At 43.9% G+C, this 19,781-nt stretch overlaps 1 protein-coding gene and 1 long non-coding RNA gene across 2 annotated transcripts in view; one reads left to right on the top strand and one right to left on the bottom strand.

Moving 5' to 3' along the window:
• The first annotated feature begins 6,036 nt into the window (after positions 1-6,036).
• LOC125507431 (indole-3-acetaldehyde oxidase-like) overlaps positions 6,037-19,781 on the top strand; it is an 18,034-nt gene continuing 4,289 nt past the window's right edge. Inside the window, exons 1-3 of the mRNA XM_048672009.1 lie at positions 6,037-6,218; positions 17,705-19,324; positions 19,643-19,779. Coding sequence (XP_048527966.1) covers positions 6,062-6,218; positions 17,705-19,324; positions 19,643-19,779 — 1,914 coding nt within the window. The 5' untranslated portion in view covers positions 6,037-6,061. The remainder of the gene's footprint in view (positions 6,219-17,704; positions 19,325-19,642; positions 19,780-19,781) is intronic.
• LOC125510895 lies at positions 10,753-13,951 on the bottom strand. The gene is made up of 4 exons (XR_007284798.1): positions 13,441-13,951; positions 11,991-12,591; positions 11,819-11,894; positions 10,753-11,120 (listed from the first exon to the last, which is right to left on the bottom strand). It is a non-coding gene; the product is annotated as an uncharacterized LOC125510895 (long non-coding RNA).

Here is a 19,781-nt window from a genome sequence, read left to right as displayed (position 1 = left end):
GGGACTAAAGCTTGGACTATATAACAAACAGTTGTGAAAATTTTCAGTTTGCATCGCTAGTTCCTCCCTCCCCCGCTGACGACGCCGTCAGGCTGCTCCACCTTGCCGTCTACGCCGCCGCCGCCAACGTCGTCGCCTCCACGAGCCCGCGCCGTCCTCATCGCCGGCATCCCCGAGCCCGCCGTCCTCGTCGTCCCCATCGCTGCGTGCCTCCCCGAGCCCACCCCTCCTCGTCCCTGTCGCCGGCCGCGTGCCGTCCCCGTCACCGCGTGCCGCCCCCGAGCCCGCCGTCCTCGTCGCCGGACTCCTGCCATCGCCGCCCCCCTCGAAGTGAGCCCCCCCTTTCCCATGGTCCCGATCGAGTGCGGCCCTTGCTCTCTGCCCCTGCTCCATAGTCGCTGTCGGCCCCGACGCATTGAAGAGCAGAAGGAGAGGAGAAGGAGAGGAGAGGAGAAGGAGTGGAGCAGCAGCAAAATTTTCTGAAATTTCTGATTTTTTTTACAGATATGAACAGTGCATATAGAGGGTGTTTGATCAAATGCTAGATGGCTTTGGGCATTTTTAGGATTTATGATATTTTTTGTGGTGAGGTACTGATGCAAGACAAAGGTGATGGCAAAATTTCAGAATTTTTTGATTGGTTTAGAATAGGTTTTCAGCAAGGAATTTGAATCTGGTTCAAATTTCATTTGAATGAAATTTAAAAAATTTAAACTATGGATCAGAAGGTTTTTGGTGAAATGGAGTATGGGTACTGTCATGAAGTTGGAGTAATTTTTGTGGTTGTAAAAGAGTTAGGAAAATTTAGAATGTGCTAAATATGTCAAAAATGTTTTTTTGTTCATACAAAGTTTTTTGTTCATAGAAAGCTTTTTGTTCATAGACAGGAAGTTTTTATATATGACTATGGATATATGAGCAATGATGATCCATGGATGTATGCATTGATATATATGAGAAACGATGTTTCATAGAATATTTACTAAGTATATATGTATTTTTGTTCATAGCATTTTTTCCATTTATATATGTATGTGGCTATAGATGGATATATATGAGAGGTTTCCTAGTGTCAAAGTATTGAAGAAATCCATGGCTTCATCATTAGCCGGAAGTAACCATGGCATGACGAAGTCCTCCAAAATTATTTTGGAATGGTGTCCCGGATAGGATAATTTGCCTTTTTGTATGAATTTCAGCAAAGGCCTTCCAAATAACGATATTTGGAAGGTTCTTGCTGAACTTTGTACCAAAAAGCGAATTATCCTATCTAGGACTCCGTTCCAAAATAACTTTGGAGAGCTTCGTACCATCATGCACCTGTTACTTTCGCCTAATGATGAAGACATGGTTTTGTTGAATCCTTTGACACTATAGGCAACCTCCCGACCCCTCGGCGATCCTCTCGAACATGAGAGGAAGAAGAGGATCGCCAAGGGGTCGAGGGTTCGAGGGGTCGAGGATCGCCGAGGGGTCAAGAGAGGTTTCCTAGTGTCAAAGTATTGAAGAAATCCATGGCTTCATCATTAGCCGGAAGTAACCAGGGCATGACGAAGTCCTCCAAAGTTATTTTGGAATGGTGTCCCAGATAGGATAATTTGCCTTTTTGTATGAATTTTAGCAAAGGCCTTCCAAATAACGATATTTGGAAGGTTCTTGCTGAACTTTGTACCAAAAAGCGAATTATCCTATCTAGGACTCCGTTCCAAAATAATTTTGGAGAGCTTCGTACCATCATGCACCTGTTACTTTCGCCTAATGATGAAGACATGGTTTTGTTGAATCCTTTGACACTATAGGCAACCTCCCGACCCCTCGGCGATCCTCTCGAACATGAGAGGAAGAAGAGGATCGCCAAGGGGTCGAGGGTTCGAGGGGTCGAGGATCGCCGAGGGGTCAAGAGAGGTTTCCTAGTGTCAAAGTATTGAAGAAATCCATGGCTTCATCATTAGCCGGAAGTAACCAGGGCATGACGAAGTCCTCCAAAGTTATTTTGGAATGGTGTCCCAGATAGGATAATTTGCCTTTTTGTATGAATTTTAGCAAAGGCCTTCCAAATAACGATATTTGGAAGGTTCTTGCTGAACTTTGTACCAAAAAGCGAATTATCCTATCTAGGACTCCGTTCCAAAATAATTTTGGAGAGCTTCGTACCATCATGCACCTGTTACTTTCGCCTAATGATGAAGACATGGTTTTGTTGAATCCTTTGACACTAGGCAACCTCCCGACCCCTCGGCGATCCTCTCGAACATGAGAGGAAGAAGAGGATCGCCGAGGGGTCGAGGGTTCGAGGGGTCGAGGATCGCCGAGGGGTCGAGAGAGGTTTCCTAATGTCAAAGTATTGAAGAAATCCATGGCTTCATCATTAGCCGGAAGTAACCAGGGCATGACGAAGTCCTCCAAAGTTATTTTAGAATGGTGTCCCAGATAGGATAATTTGCCTTTTTGTATGAATTTCAGCAAAGGCCTTCCAAATAACGATATTTGGATGGTTCTTGCTGAACTTTGAACCAAAAAGCGGGATGAACTCCTAGCACCAGCTTGCATGCGAGCAATTTAAGAGGAATTGGCGGCATTCTTTCTTGACCACGTGATCCCTGAAGACGGAGAATACTATGTGGACCCTGAGTCTGTATGATTATATTTGTAAGAGATAATTATTGTATATATGTAGCCGGTAGTATCGGATAGATATACGAGAACTTGTTATTCGACCAATCTCTCGGAGAAGGAGAGGTGGTCGATATCACTTCTCTCTGTATGCATATATGTTCATGACGATCTTCTGTTTCCTTCGTTTGCTTACTAGCTAGCTAGCGTGTCTAGTCCTCTCTATACGTATGTATAGTACATAACGTCGACCAAGCACGGACATAAGAGAAAGACACTTCTCTCTATTAATTATAGCTAGCTAACACAATATATGAAACACCTAAATTAACCCCCCAACCCCCCCCCCCTTCAAAAAAAAACTCCAACCACAGAAATGCTGACGCATGGATGCCTATTGGTCCCGGTTAGTGCCACCAACCGGGACCAAAGGGTCTCCTGCCTGGGCTTCACCCATAGGCCACGTGGAGGCCCATCTGTCCCGGTTCTGAATTGAACCGGGACTAAAGGGACAGGGCATTAGTACCGACCCTTTAGTCCCGGTTTCATAACCGGGACAAAAGGCCCTTACGAACCGGAACAACAGGCCCTTTTTCTATCAGTGAAAGTACAGGGACCAAAGGAACAATTCACTTAAAATTTGTGACGCGCACAGGGTGAATGTCAGCATCTCCAGCTGCCCTACACGCCACCGGAACGACAACCGAAACCTGCACAAGATCAACAGATACATAATTCTTAATTCAAAAGTTGTAGGCAGGGATTCATGAAGACCCCAGATATCATATAGGAATAGAAATCAACTTGCATAACATTTATGTTAGTGTGTATTGTAAAGAACAAAAGCACCTTGTCTCTCGTGGAGCTGCTTGTTGGTAATCTTAGCGCTGAAAGTTCTAACGCCTACACAAGCGCAATGGCTTATTTACCTTTTAAATCGTATATCAGTTTGTTGTCCAGTTAACGAAGTAGCACCCGATCAAATCTGAAGCAGTGCTCCATTGCTGCAATTCATTGAAAAATAATGTCAACGAAAAAAAGCTTGATACATCTTGTGCGGTAAGCCATCGGACAGGTGGTGTGCGTTACTCCATGGCCAGAGCACCTCTCGGCAAGGGAGTACGGCCGAAAAGCTCCGCTATGTCTAGAGGCTTAGCACGGCCTCCGGCGGGCCTGCTACGAGGTAACGAGGATCACGGAGGGCGTCGCAGCAGCCGCGGAACCGCTAGAAGACCTGCAGGGCGGCGTGCGTCTTGGGGACATGCCGGTGCATATTAAAGGTGGGATGGCGCCAAGCAGATTCTGGTTACCTGGCCGATGTTGACACGAGCTCCCAGAGCTCCATCTCCAAGAGGACGAGGAGCGCGCGGCGGGAGCCACGAGCCGCTGTCGCCACTGCTCGGTCTGTTGGAGGGTGAGGTCGCGTGCGAGCGGGAGTGGCGGAGATAGCGTGCGGTGTTGCCAGCGGTCGAGCGAGACGGCGGCAGCGTGGGAGCAAAATCGTGGCGGCGGCAGCGGCGTGTGGCTGGTGAATGGCCTAGCCGTGACGCGCAGGTTGTAAAGGGAGAAGTAGAGGCTGGAAGCCTGGAACGATGTTTTATTTGGTAAGGATAAAAAATCACAGGAGAAAAGCGGAAACAGGAGGAGCCGGTAGGAGGAGATCGAACCAACCTAACCTTGTTCATCGGTGGGAGAATCGATCGGGGAGTACACAAACGAACCATGTACGAACTCCTCCTTTAATTAGGAAGTAGAGATATACTAGCAAAAGAGGCCGTGCGTTGCAACGGAAGAGAAAACATAACACACGCTCTTAACTCAACAATCATCACTCAAGACCACAATAGGTCCATCTCCTTTATTTTTGCGAGGTATCATATTTGTGTTGCCGCTTATACTTCTTTTCACCCTTGCCGACGATGGCCTCGGTGTTCACACAAAACAATAAAAAACGTGTGTTGAATATGGTTAATCCTAAGGCGTCTCTCTCTCCTCTCTCTCCCCTCTCTCCTCCCTCTCCCCCCCCCCTCTCTCTCTCTCTCTCGCTTTCTCTCGCGATGAGAAATCTATTGTTTTCCCCTGCGACATTTTTCAGAGGTATGTATGTGTGGTTATCGGTTTTTTTCCGTATATGGTTATAGTGGGGTGTTTATTTGCAATCCGGATCGTCGCCGGTATGAAAAAAACGAATCTTGCGTTATAAATTATAAGTTTGCTTCCATAACAATATTTTAAAAATATTTAACATGTAAAATTAACATCATATTTAGATTCCACACATCTTTCTAATAAAATTTCATATATAATATGTTAAAATCGAAGTTACGGTTTAAAAGATACAGATAATTTAGAAAATCATTTGGTTTGGCTCAAATACAATCCAAAAAAATATTTAAAAATACTTAACAGGTAAAAGTAATCTCATATTCATATTCTACATATTGTTCTAATCAAATTTCATATATAACATGTTCAAATCGGAGTTACGGTTTAAAAGATATGGATGATTTTAAAAAGCATTTGTTTGACTTAAATATGATTTGTGGATGAATTATCTAAAACATCAGGGGGGTTTCGAAAAATGTAAAATAACGGTTCTGGTGTGACTTAAATCCGGACGGTGGGTTGATTTGAAGAAAAGACACGGATTTTTGTGTGAAATACGAAAATAACGATTCGTTTTAACTTAAAACAGGACTGCGGGTTGAATTCTCTGAAATAGAGAAACTTTTATGAAAAACGCCATGATGGTAACCACCACTGCGTGCTTGTAGGAAACATTTGTCATATATAATTTTCGTCAAAAAGTACGTGATTGGTGGTGGTTCCAGTAGTCTACTCGAAATAAAATACCCTCAGGTATCAGTCTACCAAACGGACGGCCCCAGAAGTTGACTATACGCGACATCAGATTACCGGTACAAGTCTCGCGTGACAAGACATGATTCTTTTTTGAAGGTCACCGGGGACATGGTTGAGCTGAAGGCCACTAACGCTCCAGCCGAATAAAACTTGAACATCGCTTAGCCGCCTCCCGCTGTAGTGGAATCGCGTCAGCCAGTACGCACACCACCGAGAGTGGAAGAACATCCTACGTCTCCACTCTCCCCGGCACTGAAAAGATCCCGGATTCCTGGTTGATTGAGAGAGAGGTAAGACCGATGCAGGAGCGGAAAATAGTATCGGCCGGCGTCACGAGTTTGACTACCCGATCGACCGTGTCACCGCCGCACCAACCGCGCTCTCGCACGTTACCTTCACTGCTGATGCAGATCGCGACGGCGGCCGGCTAATGCATGCCCCGGGATGGCCCGTTTCCCGTCCAACGTCACTGCATAGCGCTGCCGCCGCTCCAGCGGGAGCCCTGCCGGCCGAGTATATAAAATGGCGGCCTCGCTCTGTGCCCAGCGCACTTGGATCGAGGAGGCCCGTCGATCGTTGTGGAGAGATGGGGTCGTTGGGGAAGGAGGCGGCAGCGGATCGGGTGGTGCTGGCGGTGAACGGCGCGCGGCACGAGGCCGCCGGCGTCGACCCGTCCATGACGCTGCTCGAGTTCCTGCGCACGCGGACGCCCGTCAGGGGCCCCAAGCTCGGCTGCGGCGAAGGTGAGCGCCGCCTCCGACGACTCGATCGGTACATCTCCAGTGGCTAGCTAGCTTGTTCAATTCTTTCACTTTGATGGGTAGTTCGTTGCGGTCAGAGAAAAGCTTTAGGTGCATAAGCGGGATCAAGGAGGCCGCACGATCGAACTAGGTTAGCTAGCGGAGTAGCGCTATCATATCCTTCACTCATCAAACATCACAAATATGTACTACTACAACTTCGTACCAAAAATGTGAGACGGCTTTTTCAAATAACCCTCCAGCGGGCAGGGAGTTCCTGTATTTCATATAGAAAACAGTTGCCTAATTAATTAAGAAAGACAGACGAAAACCAGATACAAAGGGCCGAAAGCCCCCACCGGACAACAAAGCGACAAAGACTACAAGCAAGCAGACGCAGTGTGAGTATGCTGGAGAAAGCCCCCACCTCTGTACCAAAATATAAGAGCCCGGAGAAATCTCCTTGCCTTGTCTAGACTCTATGTGAGTATGCAACAATCTGATAACAGAAATGGCAAGCAACGCAGATGCGGAGATCGAAAGGCACATGCTACCTGTTATGTTCTTTGCATGCTACCATGAGAAAAGAAATTATCCCGAGGTCTGGTGCATGGGTCAATCTCTCTCCTCCTTTCCCTCTTAGACTACACATATAACATTTCACCCGCCCATGCCTTCCCATTTGATTCCAAAGTTCGAATCTAATTTATCCATTGAATTGAAAGTCTAATTTATGATCGTTTGTATCTGTGTGTTCCTTGCAATGAATACTTTGAAACAAGATCACTCTTGAATATATTTTTGACAAGTTTTAAAAATTGAAATCTGAAACATGATGAAACTCTATGAAACATTTTGCATGACATGCGCATGGAGTTTTCACCAAGTTTCTCAAGTTCTATAGTGAAGAATTATGATACACCAAGTTTTCTATTCATCATTTTAACACACAGTTTAATGGCATGATACACTATGGTACAAGGCAAAATAGAATATAAAAAACTAAAGGCTATGTAACGACATTATCAAGTCTTATTAGGTCTATTTTGTGTTGCATCGTGTATCACTAAGTTTCATAAAGTTTTACCATGTTTTCGAATTCAAATTTTAAATAAAATTGATAGAATCTTTTAATCATATAAAAAACATGCACGGGTGGGTGGTTTAATATTACATTATACAAACCGCGCAAAAAATATATTACATTATACAAGATTGGTACATTAGTTTTGACCAATTCCAGCACAAAACGTGCCGCAACAATCAACGGCTGCACCATGCACGGGACCTCCTGTTCACGGTAGTTAATCAAGTTATGCTGCTTTGCCAACCGACGGCGACTCGGATCTCATGCATACAGCACAACCTGTCTCGCCACACAGGATATCGGTATTGGCTTTCTAGTGTCTCTTAGCGTGGTCTCTTTCTCAACAAAGTGTTGATTTTATTAACTTAAAATGTAGCATTAAGGAATACAAACATAATAAGCGTACACCAAGCTTCTACATAGTTAGGATACACATATCTAACATCACACACACAATCACACTAGTAATTAGCAAAGTCATATAAGGCTGAAGCTATGTCATACTGGAGTAAAAAAACTGATGAGTAAGTTTACCATTTTCGTATACACAACCTTTGAATAGTTTTTAATTAAAGTGAAAATGATCTGCATAGCCTTGAGATGGGGGGCACCCAAGAATAACCCTCCAGCCCCTTCTCCTGCGGGTGAAGTCGACAGATCAAGGGAAAAATGTTGATATAGGGTATCCACGGTTACTGATGTTGCTGGATCACACACGCACCTGCCAGATGGGTCGGGCCAGCTAACTTCAATTTTATCATTTTCGATCGCCGATCAAGCGGTCTTTATGGCTTGTAGGCCCTCTACTTTTATTTTTCTATTTTTTCTATTTGTTTAATTTGTGTATACAAATGTTTACATCAGAACTTGTAAAAAGTGTTCCTTTTTTTAATGTTTTCAAAAGATGTTTACTGCACATTTAGGAAAATGTTCGACGAGTATTTAAAATATTAATATCTTTGAAAAATGGTGAACATGTATTTTAAAAGAGGTAAATGCACCATTGGTGCTTGAACTTACCACATATGATCACTTTGGGCCCTACAGTTGTGGTATACAGAAAAGTGGTGCATGAATTTGGCTTCCGGGTGCAATATCATGCATTTGCCGTCTGTAGACGTTAACTGCGCTGATGTGGCATCATATTTTTGTTTGATTCTTCTATTCTACCGACATGGCATCAGGTGGGTCCCACCTGCCATCCAACAGTCAAAATGAATAGCAGTTCACACATGGGTCCTACATGTTAGTGAAATAGTAAAAGTTGTATTGAAATGGAAGATGGACCGCTCAGGGATTCAAGCTACCGACCTACCGCTAATCCGACGTGTGTCCCTAGCAACACCAACCGTTGAGATTTGTTGTCCTAAATAGATACATTGATTTATATCCTTTCGGGTAAACAACATAAATTAAGAACTTTGATCCGAATATGAAAAATGATTCTGTCTCAGGGGTTCAAAACAGTGACTTCATGCTATCGTGCCCTCCCTGCTAGCTAATCCAATCGAAGATGTTTGTTGTTTGTAAAGGATAATTACCATTTATGGCTATAACAAAACACACTCATTGGAGCTGCCGTCAATGAGGCCCTTTTTCACATGTTAGATTTTTTATGAAATTTGTAAATTATAATCACAATAATAACAATAAATTTAGAAAAATTGTGTGTTATAAATAATATCCCTACAAATAAATTAAATTTAAAAAATGTTCATGTTATTTAAAAAATCCTCTTGTATTATTATAAATATATTAATATCATTTAAAAATAAATAATAAAAATAAGTATTTTCGTATGACTAAATATTATTCATATGAGGATCTGCGGTCTAGGTGCACACTAGTCTTGTATTTATTTTCAATACATATTTTACTATTTAGTTTTCAAAATACATATAAATATATATTTTGGAAAACACACAAACTTTATTCAAACATGTGAACACTTTTTAGAGCAACATAATTTTTTATTAAATCATGAACACTTTTATGTACTACATGAACATTTTATTAAATTCTGAACCTTTTAAAACTTATACGTGCTATTATGTAAGTTCATAAGAACTTTCAAAATTTACTTTTGTATTTTTATTAAATATTCGAACACATTTCTAAATAATAAAAATATATGTATAATTCATACTTTATTTGTATGGATATTTTTAAATAATAATTGTATATTTTCTGAAATTAAATGAACATATTATTAATGTAATTCATTTTATTTAAAACACATGATTATAATTTACATATTTACAAAATTTCTAAAAAAAAGTAAAATCTAACATGTGAAAAATGAGCCACACCAACCCATTTAATTCCGACAAGCACATTTTGTTATTGACATAAATAATAATTATACTTCTCATCCTTCACAGATAGGAAATGTCATTCGTTGGAGTGGCAGACACAGTCACATGATAGCCTGATGTCGCCGTTTAAACCCGGGTTAAGATTCTTAATTTATGTTGTTCATCTGAAAGGATGCAAAGAATATGTGTCCGTTAAGGGCAACTTCAACATTGCATGCACACAAAAAAAACCATCAAATGGACGTCGACAATCAAACTGGACCGTCCGGCCCCGTATCCATTGCAGCCCGGCACGAACGATGCGGAGCTGTCGATGTTAGCAGCATTTTCATCCGTCACCGTCGAACTGGAGGTCACGCTCACGGCGGATGGTGCAGGCATTGTGCACAAAATCCTAGAGGGCGTGATCAACGAGGCTCGGAGGTGGTACTAGTTTGTGCCGTGGCCGGCGTTCTTTAAATAGCAGGCACTCGAGCGACGGCTTGAATGAGCCTGGAGTTGGCTTCTCGTTCGTCATGCCAACGTGAATGTCGGGCAGGCGAACGGACGGTCGGCTCACTTGATTATGGTAGGAAGTCATCCCATTGCCTAGTCCGGTTACATCCTCTTTGAACCGACATTAACAGGGCGCGAGTGGCGGGCCAGAGTAGGCGTCTCAACAGCTGCACCTATATGAATGTCATGTCATTCAACCGGCATGCGCCAGTGACTAGTCGTGTTCACTCTGGATTGGCATGAATGCCGTGTTCACTCTGGATTGGCATGAATGCGGCGTACACTACTAGAAATCCGCATTTTATCTAGAGCCAAATACCCTAGGTGAAATGCCAAAAACCATAGGGAAAGACTTTACCTAGAGCTTGCCCTAGGTAAAGAACCCTAGGTGTAGTATAGTCGGGAAAGACCTCTTCCCCTAGAGTGAATGTGGCAAGCTCTAGGGGAAGTTCTTTCCCTAGGGGCACAAGCCCTAGGGAAAGAAATTCATACAAATATTGCATCCACGTGGAAAGGTGGTTCACCTACAGCTATATTAGGCTCTAGGGAAAGACTATGGGGCCCCTTTTGTACTGTCATAATTCAAATGTATAATTTGAATTTGAATTCATGACATCCATAATTCAAAACCAAGCCATTGTTACGAATCAAAAGAAACATCACATAATTAATATAGATATCTCTGGATATCAGTCATCATAAGCATACTACATCAAATGCCAAAACATCACCAGCCATAGCATGTTTGTCAAAAAATAGGCTAGCTAGCTAGCTAGATTTTGCTATGGCTAACCCCCTGAACAACTCAATTAGCATGTACATAATTGTTGTAGGTCAAGCCAAGTATCAACTAGAGTTTGCTAGATCACAAAACATCTGGCGGCATGTTAAGCATACTTCTTAGTGCACCAGGTCCAGTCTGATTGATAAGGGCGCCAAACATCCCTTCGACACCTGTAGCAGGCTCAGATTCAAATCTTGGGCAGAAACATTTGAGACGTCATGTTCCTGAAAATAGTGGTGAGAAGCAGCTAAGTATTTTGTAGTAAGCACCCTTAGAAGTTTGAAACACAAGAATATTACAGTATGACAAGTATTTTCAAGGGCTAAAAGATGATGATATACCTCATTACAAGAAACATAGAAAGCAAAAAGGAATAATCAAAGTACCCTGGAGTAACCCCTTTGTTCTGTTTGAGAGTTTGTACAACACTAACACCGTCAGTTTATTTATTACCCATTCGATAACCAGAATCTAACTAAGTTATGAGGGATTATTTTTTAGTCCACACAAAATATTTTTAGGCTCTAGGGAAAGACTGTGACTGTAAGTGTGCGTGCACGTGCGCACGCGTGGGCGTGTGGGTGGTGCGTGCGTGTGTGTGTGTGTGCGGCTGGCGAATCTTCACTAACTCCCATAGTTTTGCACAAAGCAGCATAATATTAAGAGGAAAGAGCAACAGGAGGCCGCACAGGCTGCACAACCAGAAATCAATGTGGGATTCACATGGAAGAGGAGTCCTCTATTTCTTTTGAGAAGTGACGTTCAAAAGTACAAGAAATCCTGACACTTCCATCTCAGACGTTAGATTCTAGGAAGGCAACTTAGGTTCTCAAAACAATATACTGTCATGTTTAAACTGACAATGGTGCACGAAATTTGGATCAATAGGTTATAATGGCAAGGTCATTCAGATTAAAAATACCATCTTCTATTCAACATGTTGTACTGTGTTTGGCTTGGATGCAGCAAGGACTTCAGCCGGCAATTCAAGTTTTCTTCTACATTCAGCATGAATAAATATGAGAAACTATTTGAGGCGTAATAGCTACAGCTAGTTAGTAACCAAATAAAATCAACAAATGCAACACACGCACATTCAGTAGCAAGTTATAGCACAGTCAGGTCGGGTGTCCATGGGCGCCCGTGCCCATTGGCAGGATTGCCGGGTTGAGACATGGCAATGGCAAGGAAAAAATTAATCAAAACCTGATATTATCACCATAAGTCTAGTAAAATCAACTAAAATAAAGGACTGACCATTTCCATCTTAGTAATTGCAAAGATAAAAAAGGGAAGTCAAAATAGATCACCATATATAATTTCTGTGCAGTTAGAATAATAAATGACCCAATTCTAACACATTGAGCTAACAAAATATCATTTAGTTTATATCATTATGACACATAAAGAGGTATTGCAGAACAGAGTCTATGAGGGCTGGTGAGCAAGGAAATAAACTTTAGAGTCTATTACCGGTTAAGTAGGTTGAAGGCTTGGTGTTCCTTCAGAATCTGTTGTTGTATTGACTGGACGAACAGGGTATATATATGTCAGAATTTTCTCGCCTAGCTGAGATGGTATAACTAGACTGAGCAGAGAGACATTTTAGGCGCATAAACGAGAACAGGCTTCACTTTCTAAAGTAGAGGTAGTAGACTATTCACACTTCCGGGTATCGAGTCCATCTGGAAATACCTATGCAAAGAGGTGGATGTATTCAGAGAGATGATATATTAAATTGTAATTCCTAATAGCATAAGAGATGATATATTAAACTGTAATCACCAAGAACTATGATTTTGTTGTGTTCCATGTATACTTAAAATGTTCTACAACAATATAACATTACTTTACCTCAGTCAGCATTGTTTCCATGCTCTTGAGTTGTGTGATTACCAATGACAACTTTGTGCGAAACAAGACATGAAAGGTACAAATACATTCTACCAGAATAACCTTTTGTTCCTGATTTTGGCCATTTTGCTTTGAACTTTTGCGCCTTTTTGGAGTTCTTCTAATAGAAAACAACACACATTTTGATGTGTGTTGGAGAAGAGGCAAATTCTACTGGAACAAAATAGTAAGGTTCAGACACCAAACATAAAGTTAAATAAAGATATATGAACTGAATATTATTAGTCGATGATTCTACTTTGTGGTTCGGCTGCCTCTTTTTTTAGTCTTATCTGCTGAACTGAATGTTGTTAGCAAATGCGCTCTGTTCGAGGAGTGGTTCAGGCAGTAGGATGTTTGGTTCAATGTAAGGCCATTATGTTTTTTTGTTCTTTTTATACTGTGACGAACTCTATCTCTTCTCAAGTTCTGGGCATGAACCTATCAAAGTATTAGAAATTCATTCACCGTGGGTTTCTAACCTTTATGATTGTTTTGCTGCCAAGATTAGTGTGACCGTGTCTTGGCCTTACTTAGATGAACAAGAGCCAGTTAAATGATGCAACAAGCAGTCACAAATCAAATGATAGTTAAAATAATTGCATCTAGAGAAACATGTAATAGCCAGTAAGATAAGGGGAGATGGAGAACCTTGTCAGCGGCAGAGACATGGTGGTGGAACCAGGCGTGTACGCCGTCCTTCATGGACTGGGTGGAAGAGCGGATCTGCTTGGGCATTAAGGGGTCATCGGCACAGATCCACAATTGGAGAAGGGTAGAAGGAACGAAGGCCGTGATTCCACGGATCCTCCCGCGGTGGGGGACGACAGATCTGGTGCACGGGGACCTAGCCCCAGTGCTCGTCGTCGTGATCTGGTTCTTCCTCTCCGGTCACTAGCTCACGGCAGGGAGGCGTCGCGGCATGCTTGCGGCGGAGGTACATGGTGTGGAAGAGGAGGCAAAGCGGCTGCTGCGGAGGGGCGTGGAGAGCACGGACGCGACCTGCACCGCTCCGCCGCCATCTCCTTGCTGCAGATCGTCGTCGAATCGGACTGGCGGCTTTGGGAGAGAAGGGGGTCTGAGGAGAAGGGAAGGAGCCTGGCGGCGGCTCATTTTGGATAGAGAACGGAGGGGAAAATGAGACCTAAAGCGCGCGTCCTCAGTGCGCCAACGTCAAAATATGGCACGGGATGCAAAAATCAACGCGCCAACGCAAAAAATCAGCGCGCCCACCCCTTTCCTTCGTTTTACTTTTTTTTCACACATGATTTCATCTTCCCCTAGGATGTACTGTTCATATCACTCTTTCCCTTAAGGAGGCCAATGAGCTCTAGGTGAAGAACTTGGCCCTAAGTAAAATGTGGATTTCTAGTAGTGGTAGGCAACGAAGTGGCGGTTGGAGCGGAATGAGGGAGAGGGTTTTGTGTAGACCGGGGTTGTTGGAGGCCTACGTGGCACATGTCCGGACGGTGACAAACCTCTCCCAACTTTTTTTTCGGCTTGTGGATTTTAATCGTCCAAGCCGTGCTACGGATGTTTGCTGCACGGTGTTGTTAGCTACATATCGCTATTTCGGACCCCAAGCCGAACATACTATTTGTATGTCACTGATAGATGGGACCCACATGGGCAACTACTATATTTTTATTATTCATGAGTGGGATCCATCCGCCACGTCGGCAGAGTAGACTACTTCAAACAAAAATATGGTGCCGCATCAGCACGGTTATCCACGGAAGACAAATTCATCACTTTTATGTATGTCATAACTCAAAATGGTAATCCGTGACAAGTTCAAACTCCAAGGATGCATTTACCTGTCTAAAAAAATGTTCAACGCCTATTCAAAATATCCCCATGAGTTAAAAAAGGTTCATGTATAGTATAACAAAATAATATTTATTTTATACCTTAAAAGAAAGGGCGACGCTACGCGTCCGTCGGCGGATAGCGTTAAAATATCAACCACCTCTCGTTTGATAAACACAGAATTAGGGCTCCTTTGATTCAAAGGAATTGCATAGGATTTTTGAAGGATTTAAACCCTTAGGAATTTTTTCTGTGATGCTTGTTTGATTCGTAGGATTGGCATCCTTAGGAACCATATGATCCATTTGTACTACATTTTGGAGGAAAATTTCCATCCACTCAAACCTCTTTGTAGAATACTTTTGTTTTTCCTATGCTATCAAACATTCTTTCAAATTCTGTAGGATATTATGGGACATGTCACCCTATTCCTGTATTTTTTCTATTCCTTCATTTTGACAATCCTGTGAATCAAAGAGGCCCTTAGTCATCAAATCTCCCCCAATCGTGCGCGTCCCGAATTGCAACAAGCCGGTTGTTGCGCTTCTTCCTCCGATAGTGTGAAGCAAATGGTTCGTTTTGTTTCTCTAATTTTCTGTAACAATATTCTGGTTGTGAAATCTTCTTTTCTTTAAATTCCTGTAACAAGACCTTTATTGCGAAACCTCCTCTTTTTAATTTCTTGCAACAAGTCTGTTGTTGCAAAACTTTTTCTTCTTTAATTTTCTGTAACAAGACCCTCTTGTTGCGAAACCTATTTTTCTCTACTTTCTTGTAAGACGGGCTTTGTTATGAAACCTGCTCTTCCCTAATTTCTTGCAACAGGTCAGCTGTTGCAAAACCTCTTCTCTAATTTTTTGCAACCAGACCCTTGTTGTAAAAATTGCAAACATACCTCCCGTCGTATCTAATTTTTTGTAACAAGATCCTTGTTGCAAAAATTGCAATAATATCTCCTGTCGCGTCGCGCATTGGTACGGTCGTCGTTCCGCAACAACACCGTTGTTGCAAAAACTTGTTCCAAAGGTAGTACATGGCATGGCAGTGAACACAACACCGTATCTATTTTTTTACGTACAAAAAAGGTACTAGTAATCAGTACTAACTACTAGTACATGGCATGGCAGTGTGTCTTCATTTTAAAAAATTATAAACAACTCAATAGCATACGATAGTGGACGTATGTATAGCCCGAGAAAGAAAGAACAGACAAAACGAGCAGCATGTTGGTTGGTTTCGCGGCGGCGGGTGCGCTCAGGAAAAAAAGAGACGTTGCAGTGGGCTCCAGCCTGGACACATGGTTGGCAGGGGAGGCGGCTGATGCCTGCGCGTTATCAGCCGGCGGAAAGCGAGCGTTTTCCTAAAAGAAAACATTTATATATATGAAGAGAATGTTCCATCCTTCCCGGCTACAGGGACGTCCTGCTCACCTCCACGGTTCCACCATGCCTCGCGCCGCCCCCGTCGCCGTCCCGTGAACTCTAGCAGCTCGGCTTGGATCTCCCCGACGCCGCACTAGCGGCCCCCGTATTCTAGACCAAATCCGGCTGCACCGACGAGTTTCCCGAGGTCCAGTCCTCCTCGCCGCCGGCTCTTCCCCGCCCGCACCACGTGCCCGCGGGCGGTACTCATCTCGGCCGCCGAGCGCCGAGTGGAGCTCACGCGCGCCGCGCTGGCTGACATCAAGTGCCAGGAAACCGTCGCTCGCCTCGCCGGCGAGGAGGTACGCCGGGACGAGGTACGCGATGTCATACTCCACGGGCACAGCTTGATGCTGCTGCACGTAACCCGTTCGACGTTTTGTCCCCGCTCGGCTGTCTGTACCGTGCGTACGCCCATCTGGGACAGCGGCCTGAGGTCGAGCTGGAGGGCGCGCGGGCAGCCCCCAGGCGCGCGCAGCCGGTGTACTGTAGGCGCCTGCCGTTGTGGTTGGCTGATGACTTCTAATTAGTGTATGTGGTAAAAGTAAAACGGTAGGGCGATTGAGTGCATGATCAATTTTATCAGTCACTGATCACGTGCTAGCATCTGTGTCCATCCTATCCGCTGTACATCTTTGCTTCGTGTTCGTAATGCATGTTGAGCCTAAGATCAACATGGGGATTGCTTATGAATTAGCCCCGCTGTGGATAAATCCTTGATGCAAATTGGATGTGATGCTTGATTGATTGGAATTTCAGTATATTGGATAGATGGTGTAATGCTGCTACTAAATGTTTCTGAAATCGATGTTTATGAGTGCCTCAGCTGTGAGTTGATTGATCAGATTCCATACGCGGATGTGAAGTGCTTCAGTGCATTTCTTGACGTTTTGTGTTTTCAAGTGGTTGAAATTAGAAAAAAAAAGTGAAGCCATACACCGATACACGGATGGATATGCTTTCATGATAAAATTTACCTATGCACTTGAACTTTAATTGCTGTGCTTGAAATTGTGATTTTGAATATGCTTGAATTCTATGCACTAGAAATAGTTATATTTGAATTTTTGTGATGTCAAACATAAAGTAAAACATGAAATATTTGTGCAAATAGGACAAAGGAAAATTGAGCTGAGAAATAGGGGTTGTTGCTCGAGTTGTAGCCATTATTTTGGGGATCACGAAATAGGGGGAGACCCCATTTAAGATTTAGGGGCTACTGCTGACCATGGTCTTTATATGCATCCCAAATTATTGGACTTTTCACTCTCTGGTTTGTAATTGCTATTTTTTCTGTTTGGTGGTCAGGTCCCATATGCAACTAACGATATTGGAAACTTTGCCGCATGTTTCAATTTGCAATCACTAGCAAACTTCAGTCCATATTAAAATATGCTTTGCTAACTAAATGTGCAATTTGTTAATTTTAGTAAAAACAACGTTCATTTTGAGTAGACTTGAACAATTGATTACATTTTCACACAACAGTGATTTGATAGATCTTAGAGTCACTAAACTCATGAATGTTCGTATCTTGGTGTTTATATTTACACATAACGGTGTGCTTAGCGTGATTTTCTGAGATTTACAGATTTATCTTCAGTCTCGGCCGATTCATAGCCAGTGCACGTGTTAGATCAAGCCGGCAGTGTTTCTTATTTACAATGTCACATTCCTGCGTGCAGGTGGATGTGGTGCATGTGTGGTACTTATCTCCAAGTATGACCTGGCCACTGACAAGGTGACTGAGTTCTCAGCGAGCTCCTGCCTGACGCTCGTCGGCAGCCTCAACCACTGCTCGGTGATCACTAGCGAGGGCATTGGCAACACCCGCGATGGCTTCCACCCAGTACAGCAGCGCCTCTCCGGCTTCCACGCCTCGCAGTGCGGCTTCTGCACTCCCGGCATGTGCATGTCCATCTTCTCCACCCTCGTCAAGGCCGACAAGACCGGGGACCCCGCCCCACCGCTGGGATTCTCCAAGCTCACCTGCTCCGAGGCTGAGCACGCCGTCTCTGGCAACCTGTGTCGTTGCACCGGCTACCGGCCCATCATCGATGCCTGCAAGAGCTTCGCTGCTGACGTCGACCTCGAGGACCTTGGCCTCAATTCCTTCTGGAAGAAAGGTATCGACCGTGCCGACGTAGGCAAGCTACCGGGGTACTCCAGCGGCGCCGTCTGTACCTTCCCTGAGTTCCTCAAGGCCGAGATCAAGGGTCAAACAAACGATGTTCCAGCCGCTACGTACGATGGCTGGTACCGTCCCAAGAGCATCCAGGAGCTCCGCAACCTCTTCGATTCCAACTGGTTCGACGAAAACTCAGTTAAGATCGTGGCGTCAAACACCGGCGCCGGAGTGTACAAAGATCAAGACCTTTATGAAAAGTACATCGACATCAAAGGGATACCGGAGCTTTCGGTCATCAACAGGAGCAACAAGGGGGTGGAGATCGGGGCAGCCGTGTCCATCTCCGAAGCCATTGAGGTCTTCTCAGATGGCACTCCCGTATTCAGAAAGATCGCCGGTCACCTGAGCAAGGTGGCCTCGCCGTTCGTCCGGAACACGGCGACAATCGGAGGGAACGTGATCATGGCTCAGAGGCTGCCTTTCGCTTCAGACATCGTCACTGTCCTTCTTGCCGTGGGTTCGACAGTGACAATCCAGACGGCTTCCAAGATGCTGTGCCTGACACTGGAGGAGTTCTTGGAGCAACCTCCCTGTGACGCCAAGACCATATTGCTCACCATATTTGTCCCAGATTGGGGTTCAGACAGTGTCATCTTCGAGACCTCTCGTGCAGCTCCGAGACCGTTCGGCAATGCTGTGTCCTATGTGAATTCTGCATTCCTGGCAAGGACTTCAGGGGATGCAGCATCAGGGGAGCTCCTCATTGAGGATATCTGCCTCGCATTCGGAGCTTACGGCGTTGATCACGCCAACCGGGCTCGGAAGGTTGAAGAATTCCTGAAGGGGAAACCAGCGAGTGCACCTGTGATACTTGAAGCGGTTCAGTCGCTGAAAGATGTTATCTCGCCGTCAGAAGGCACCACACACCCTGAGTACAGAGTCAGCTTGGCGGTCAGTTTCTTGTTCAGTTTCCTTTCTTCACTTAGTAACAACCTGAATGAACCTGCAAAGTATATTGCTCCCAATGGCTCATGTGCCAAGTCATCGCCTGAGAAGCAAGATGAGGTTGCCAGCGATGGCTTGCCAATTCGCTCAAGGCAAGAACTGGTTTTCAATGATGAATACGAACCTGTCGGCAAGCCAATCACGAAAGCTGGGGCGGAGCTGCAAGCTTCTGGTATACTCCTAAACTCTTATTCCAGTATTTAGTGCAAGTGTTTCATTCAATTAATTTTCACTATAGCTGTGTATGTACTAGACCTGGCACTTGAATTTCTAGCTTTCCATAGCTTGAGCTTCTTACAAAGTTTACGTTAATATAACTTATATTTTCTTCTGCATAGTTGAAATCAAGATCTTTTCTTTTTTTGAAGACTCAGATCATTTGGTAGTTACTTGTGTACATTGGTCCATCAGTGCAGGACCATCTGATATGCTTCATCCCTGCATTTCTATTCTGAAATATGCACTTGACAATATTCTTGGTCTTGTTCAGGGGAGGCTGTGTATGTTGATGACATCCCAGCTCCCAAGGATTGTCTCTACGGAGCATTTATCTACAGCACACACCCTCATGCCCATATAAAAGGTGTCAACTTCAAATCATCGTTGGCTTCCCAAAAGGTCATCACGGT

This window comes from Triticum urartu, chromosome 5 (genome assembly GCF_003073215.2).
Source record: "Triticum urartu cultivar G1812 chromosome 5, Tu2.1, whole genome shotgun sequence".
NCBI classification, from domain to species: domain Eukaryota; kingdom Viridiplantae; phylum Streptophyta; class Magnoliopsida; order Poales; family Poaceae; genus Triticum; species Triticum urartu.
This window is presented reverse-complemented; position numbering and strand designations above follow the sequence as displayed.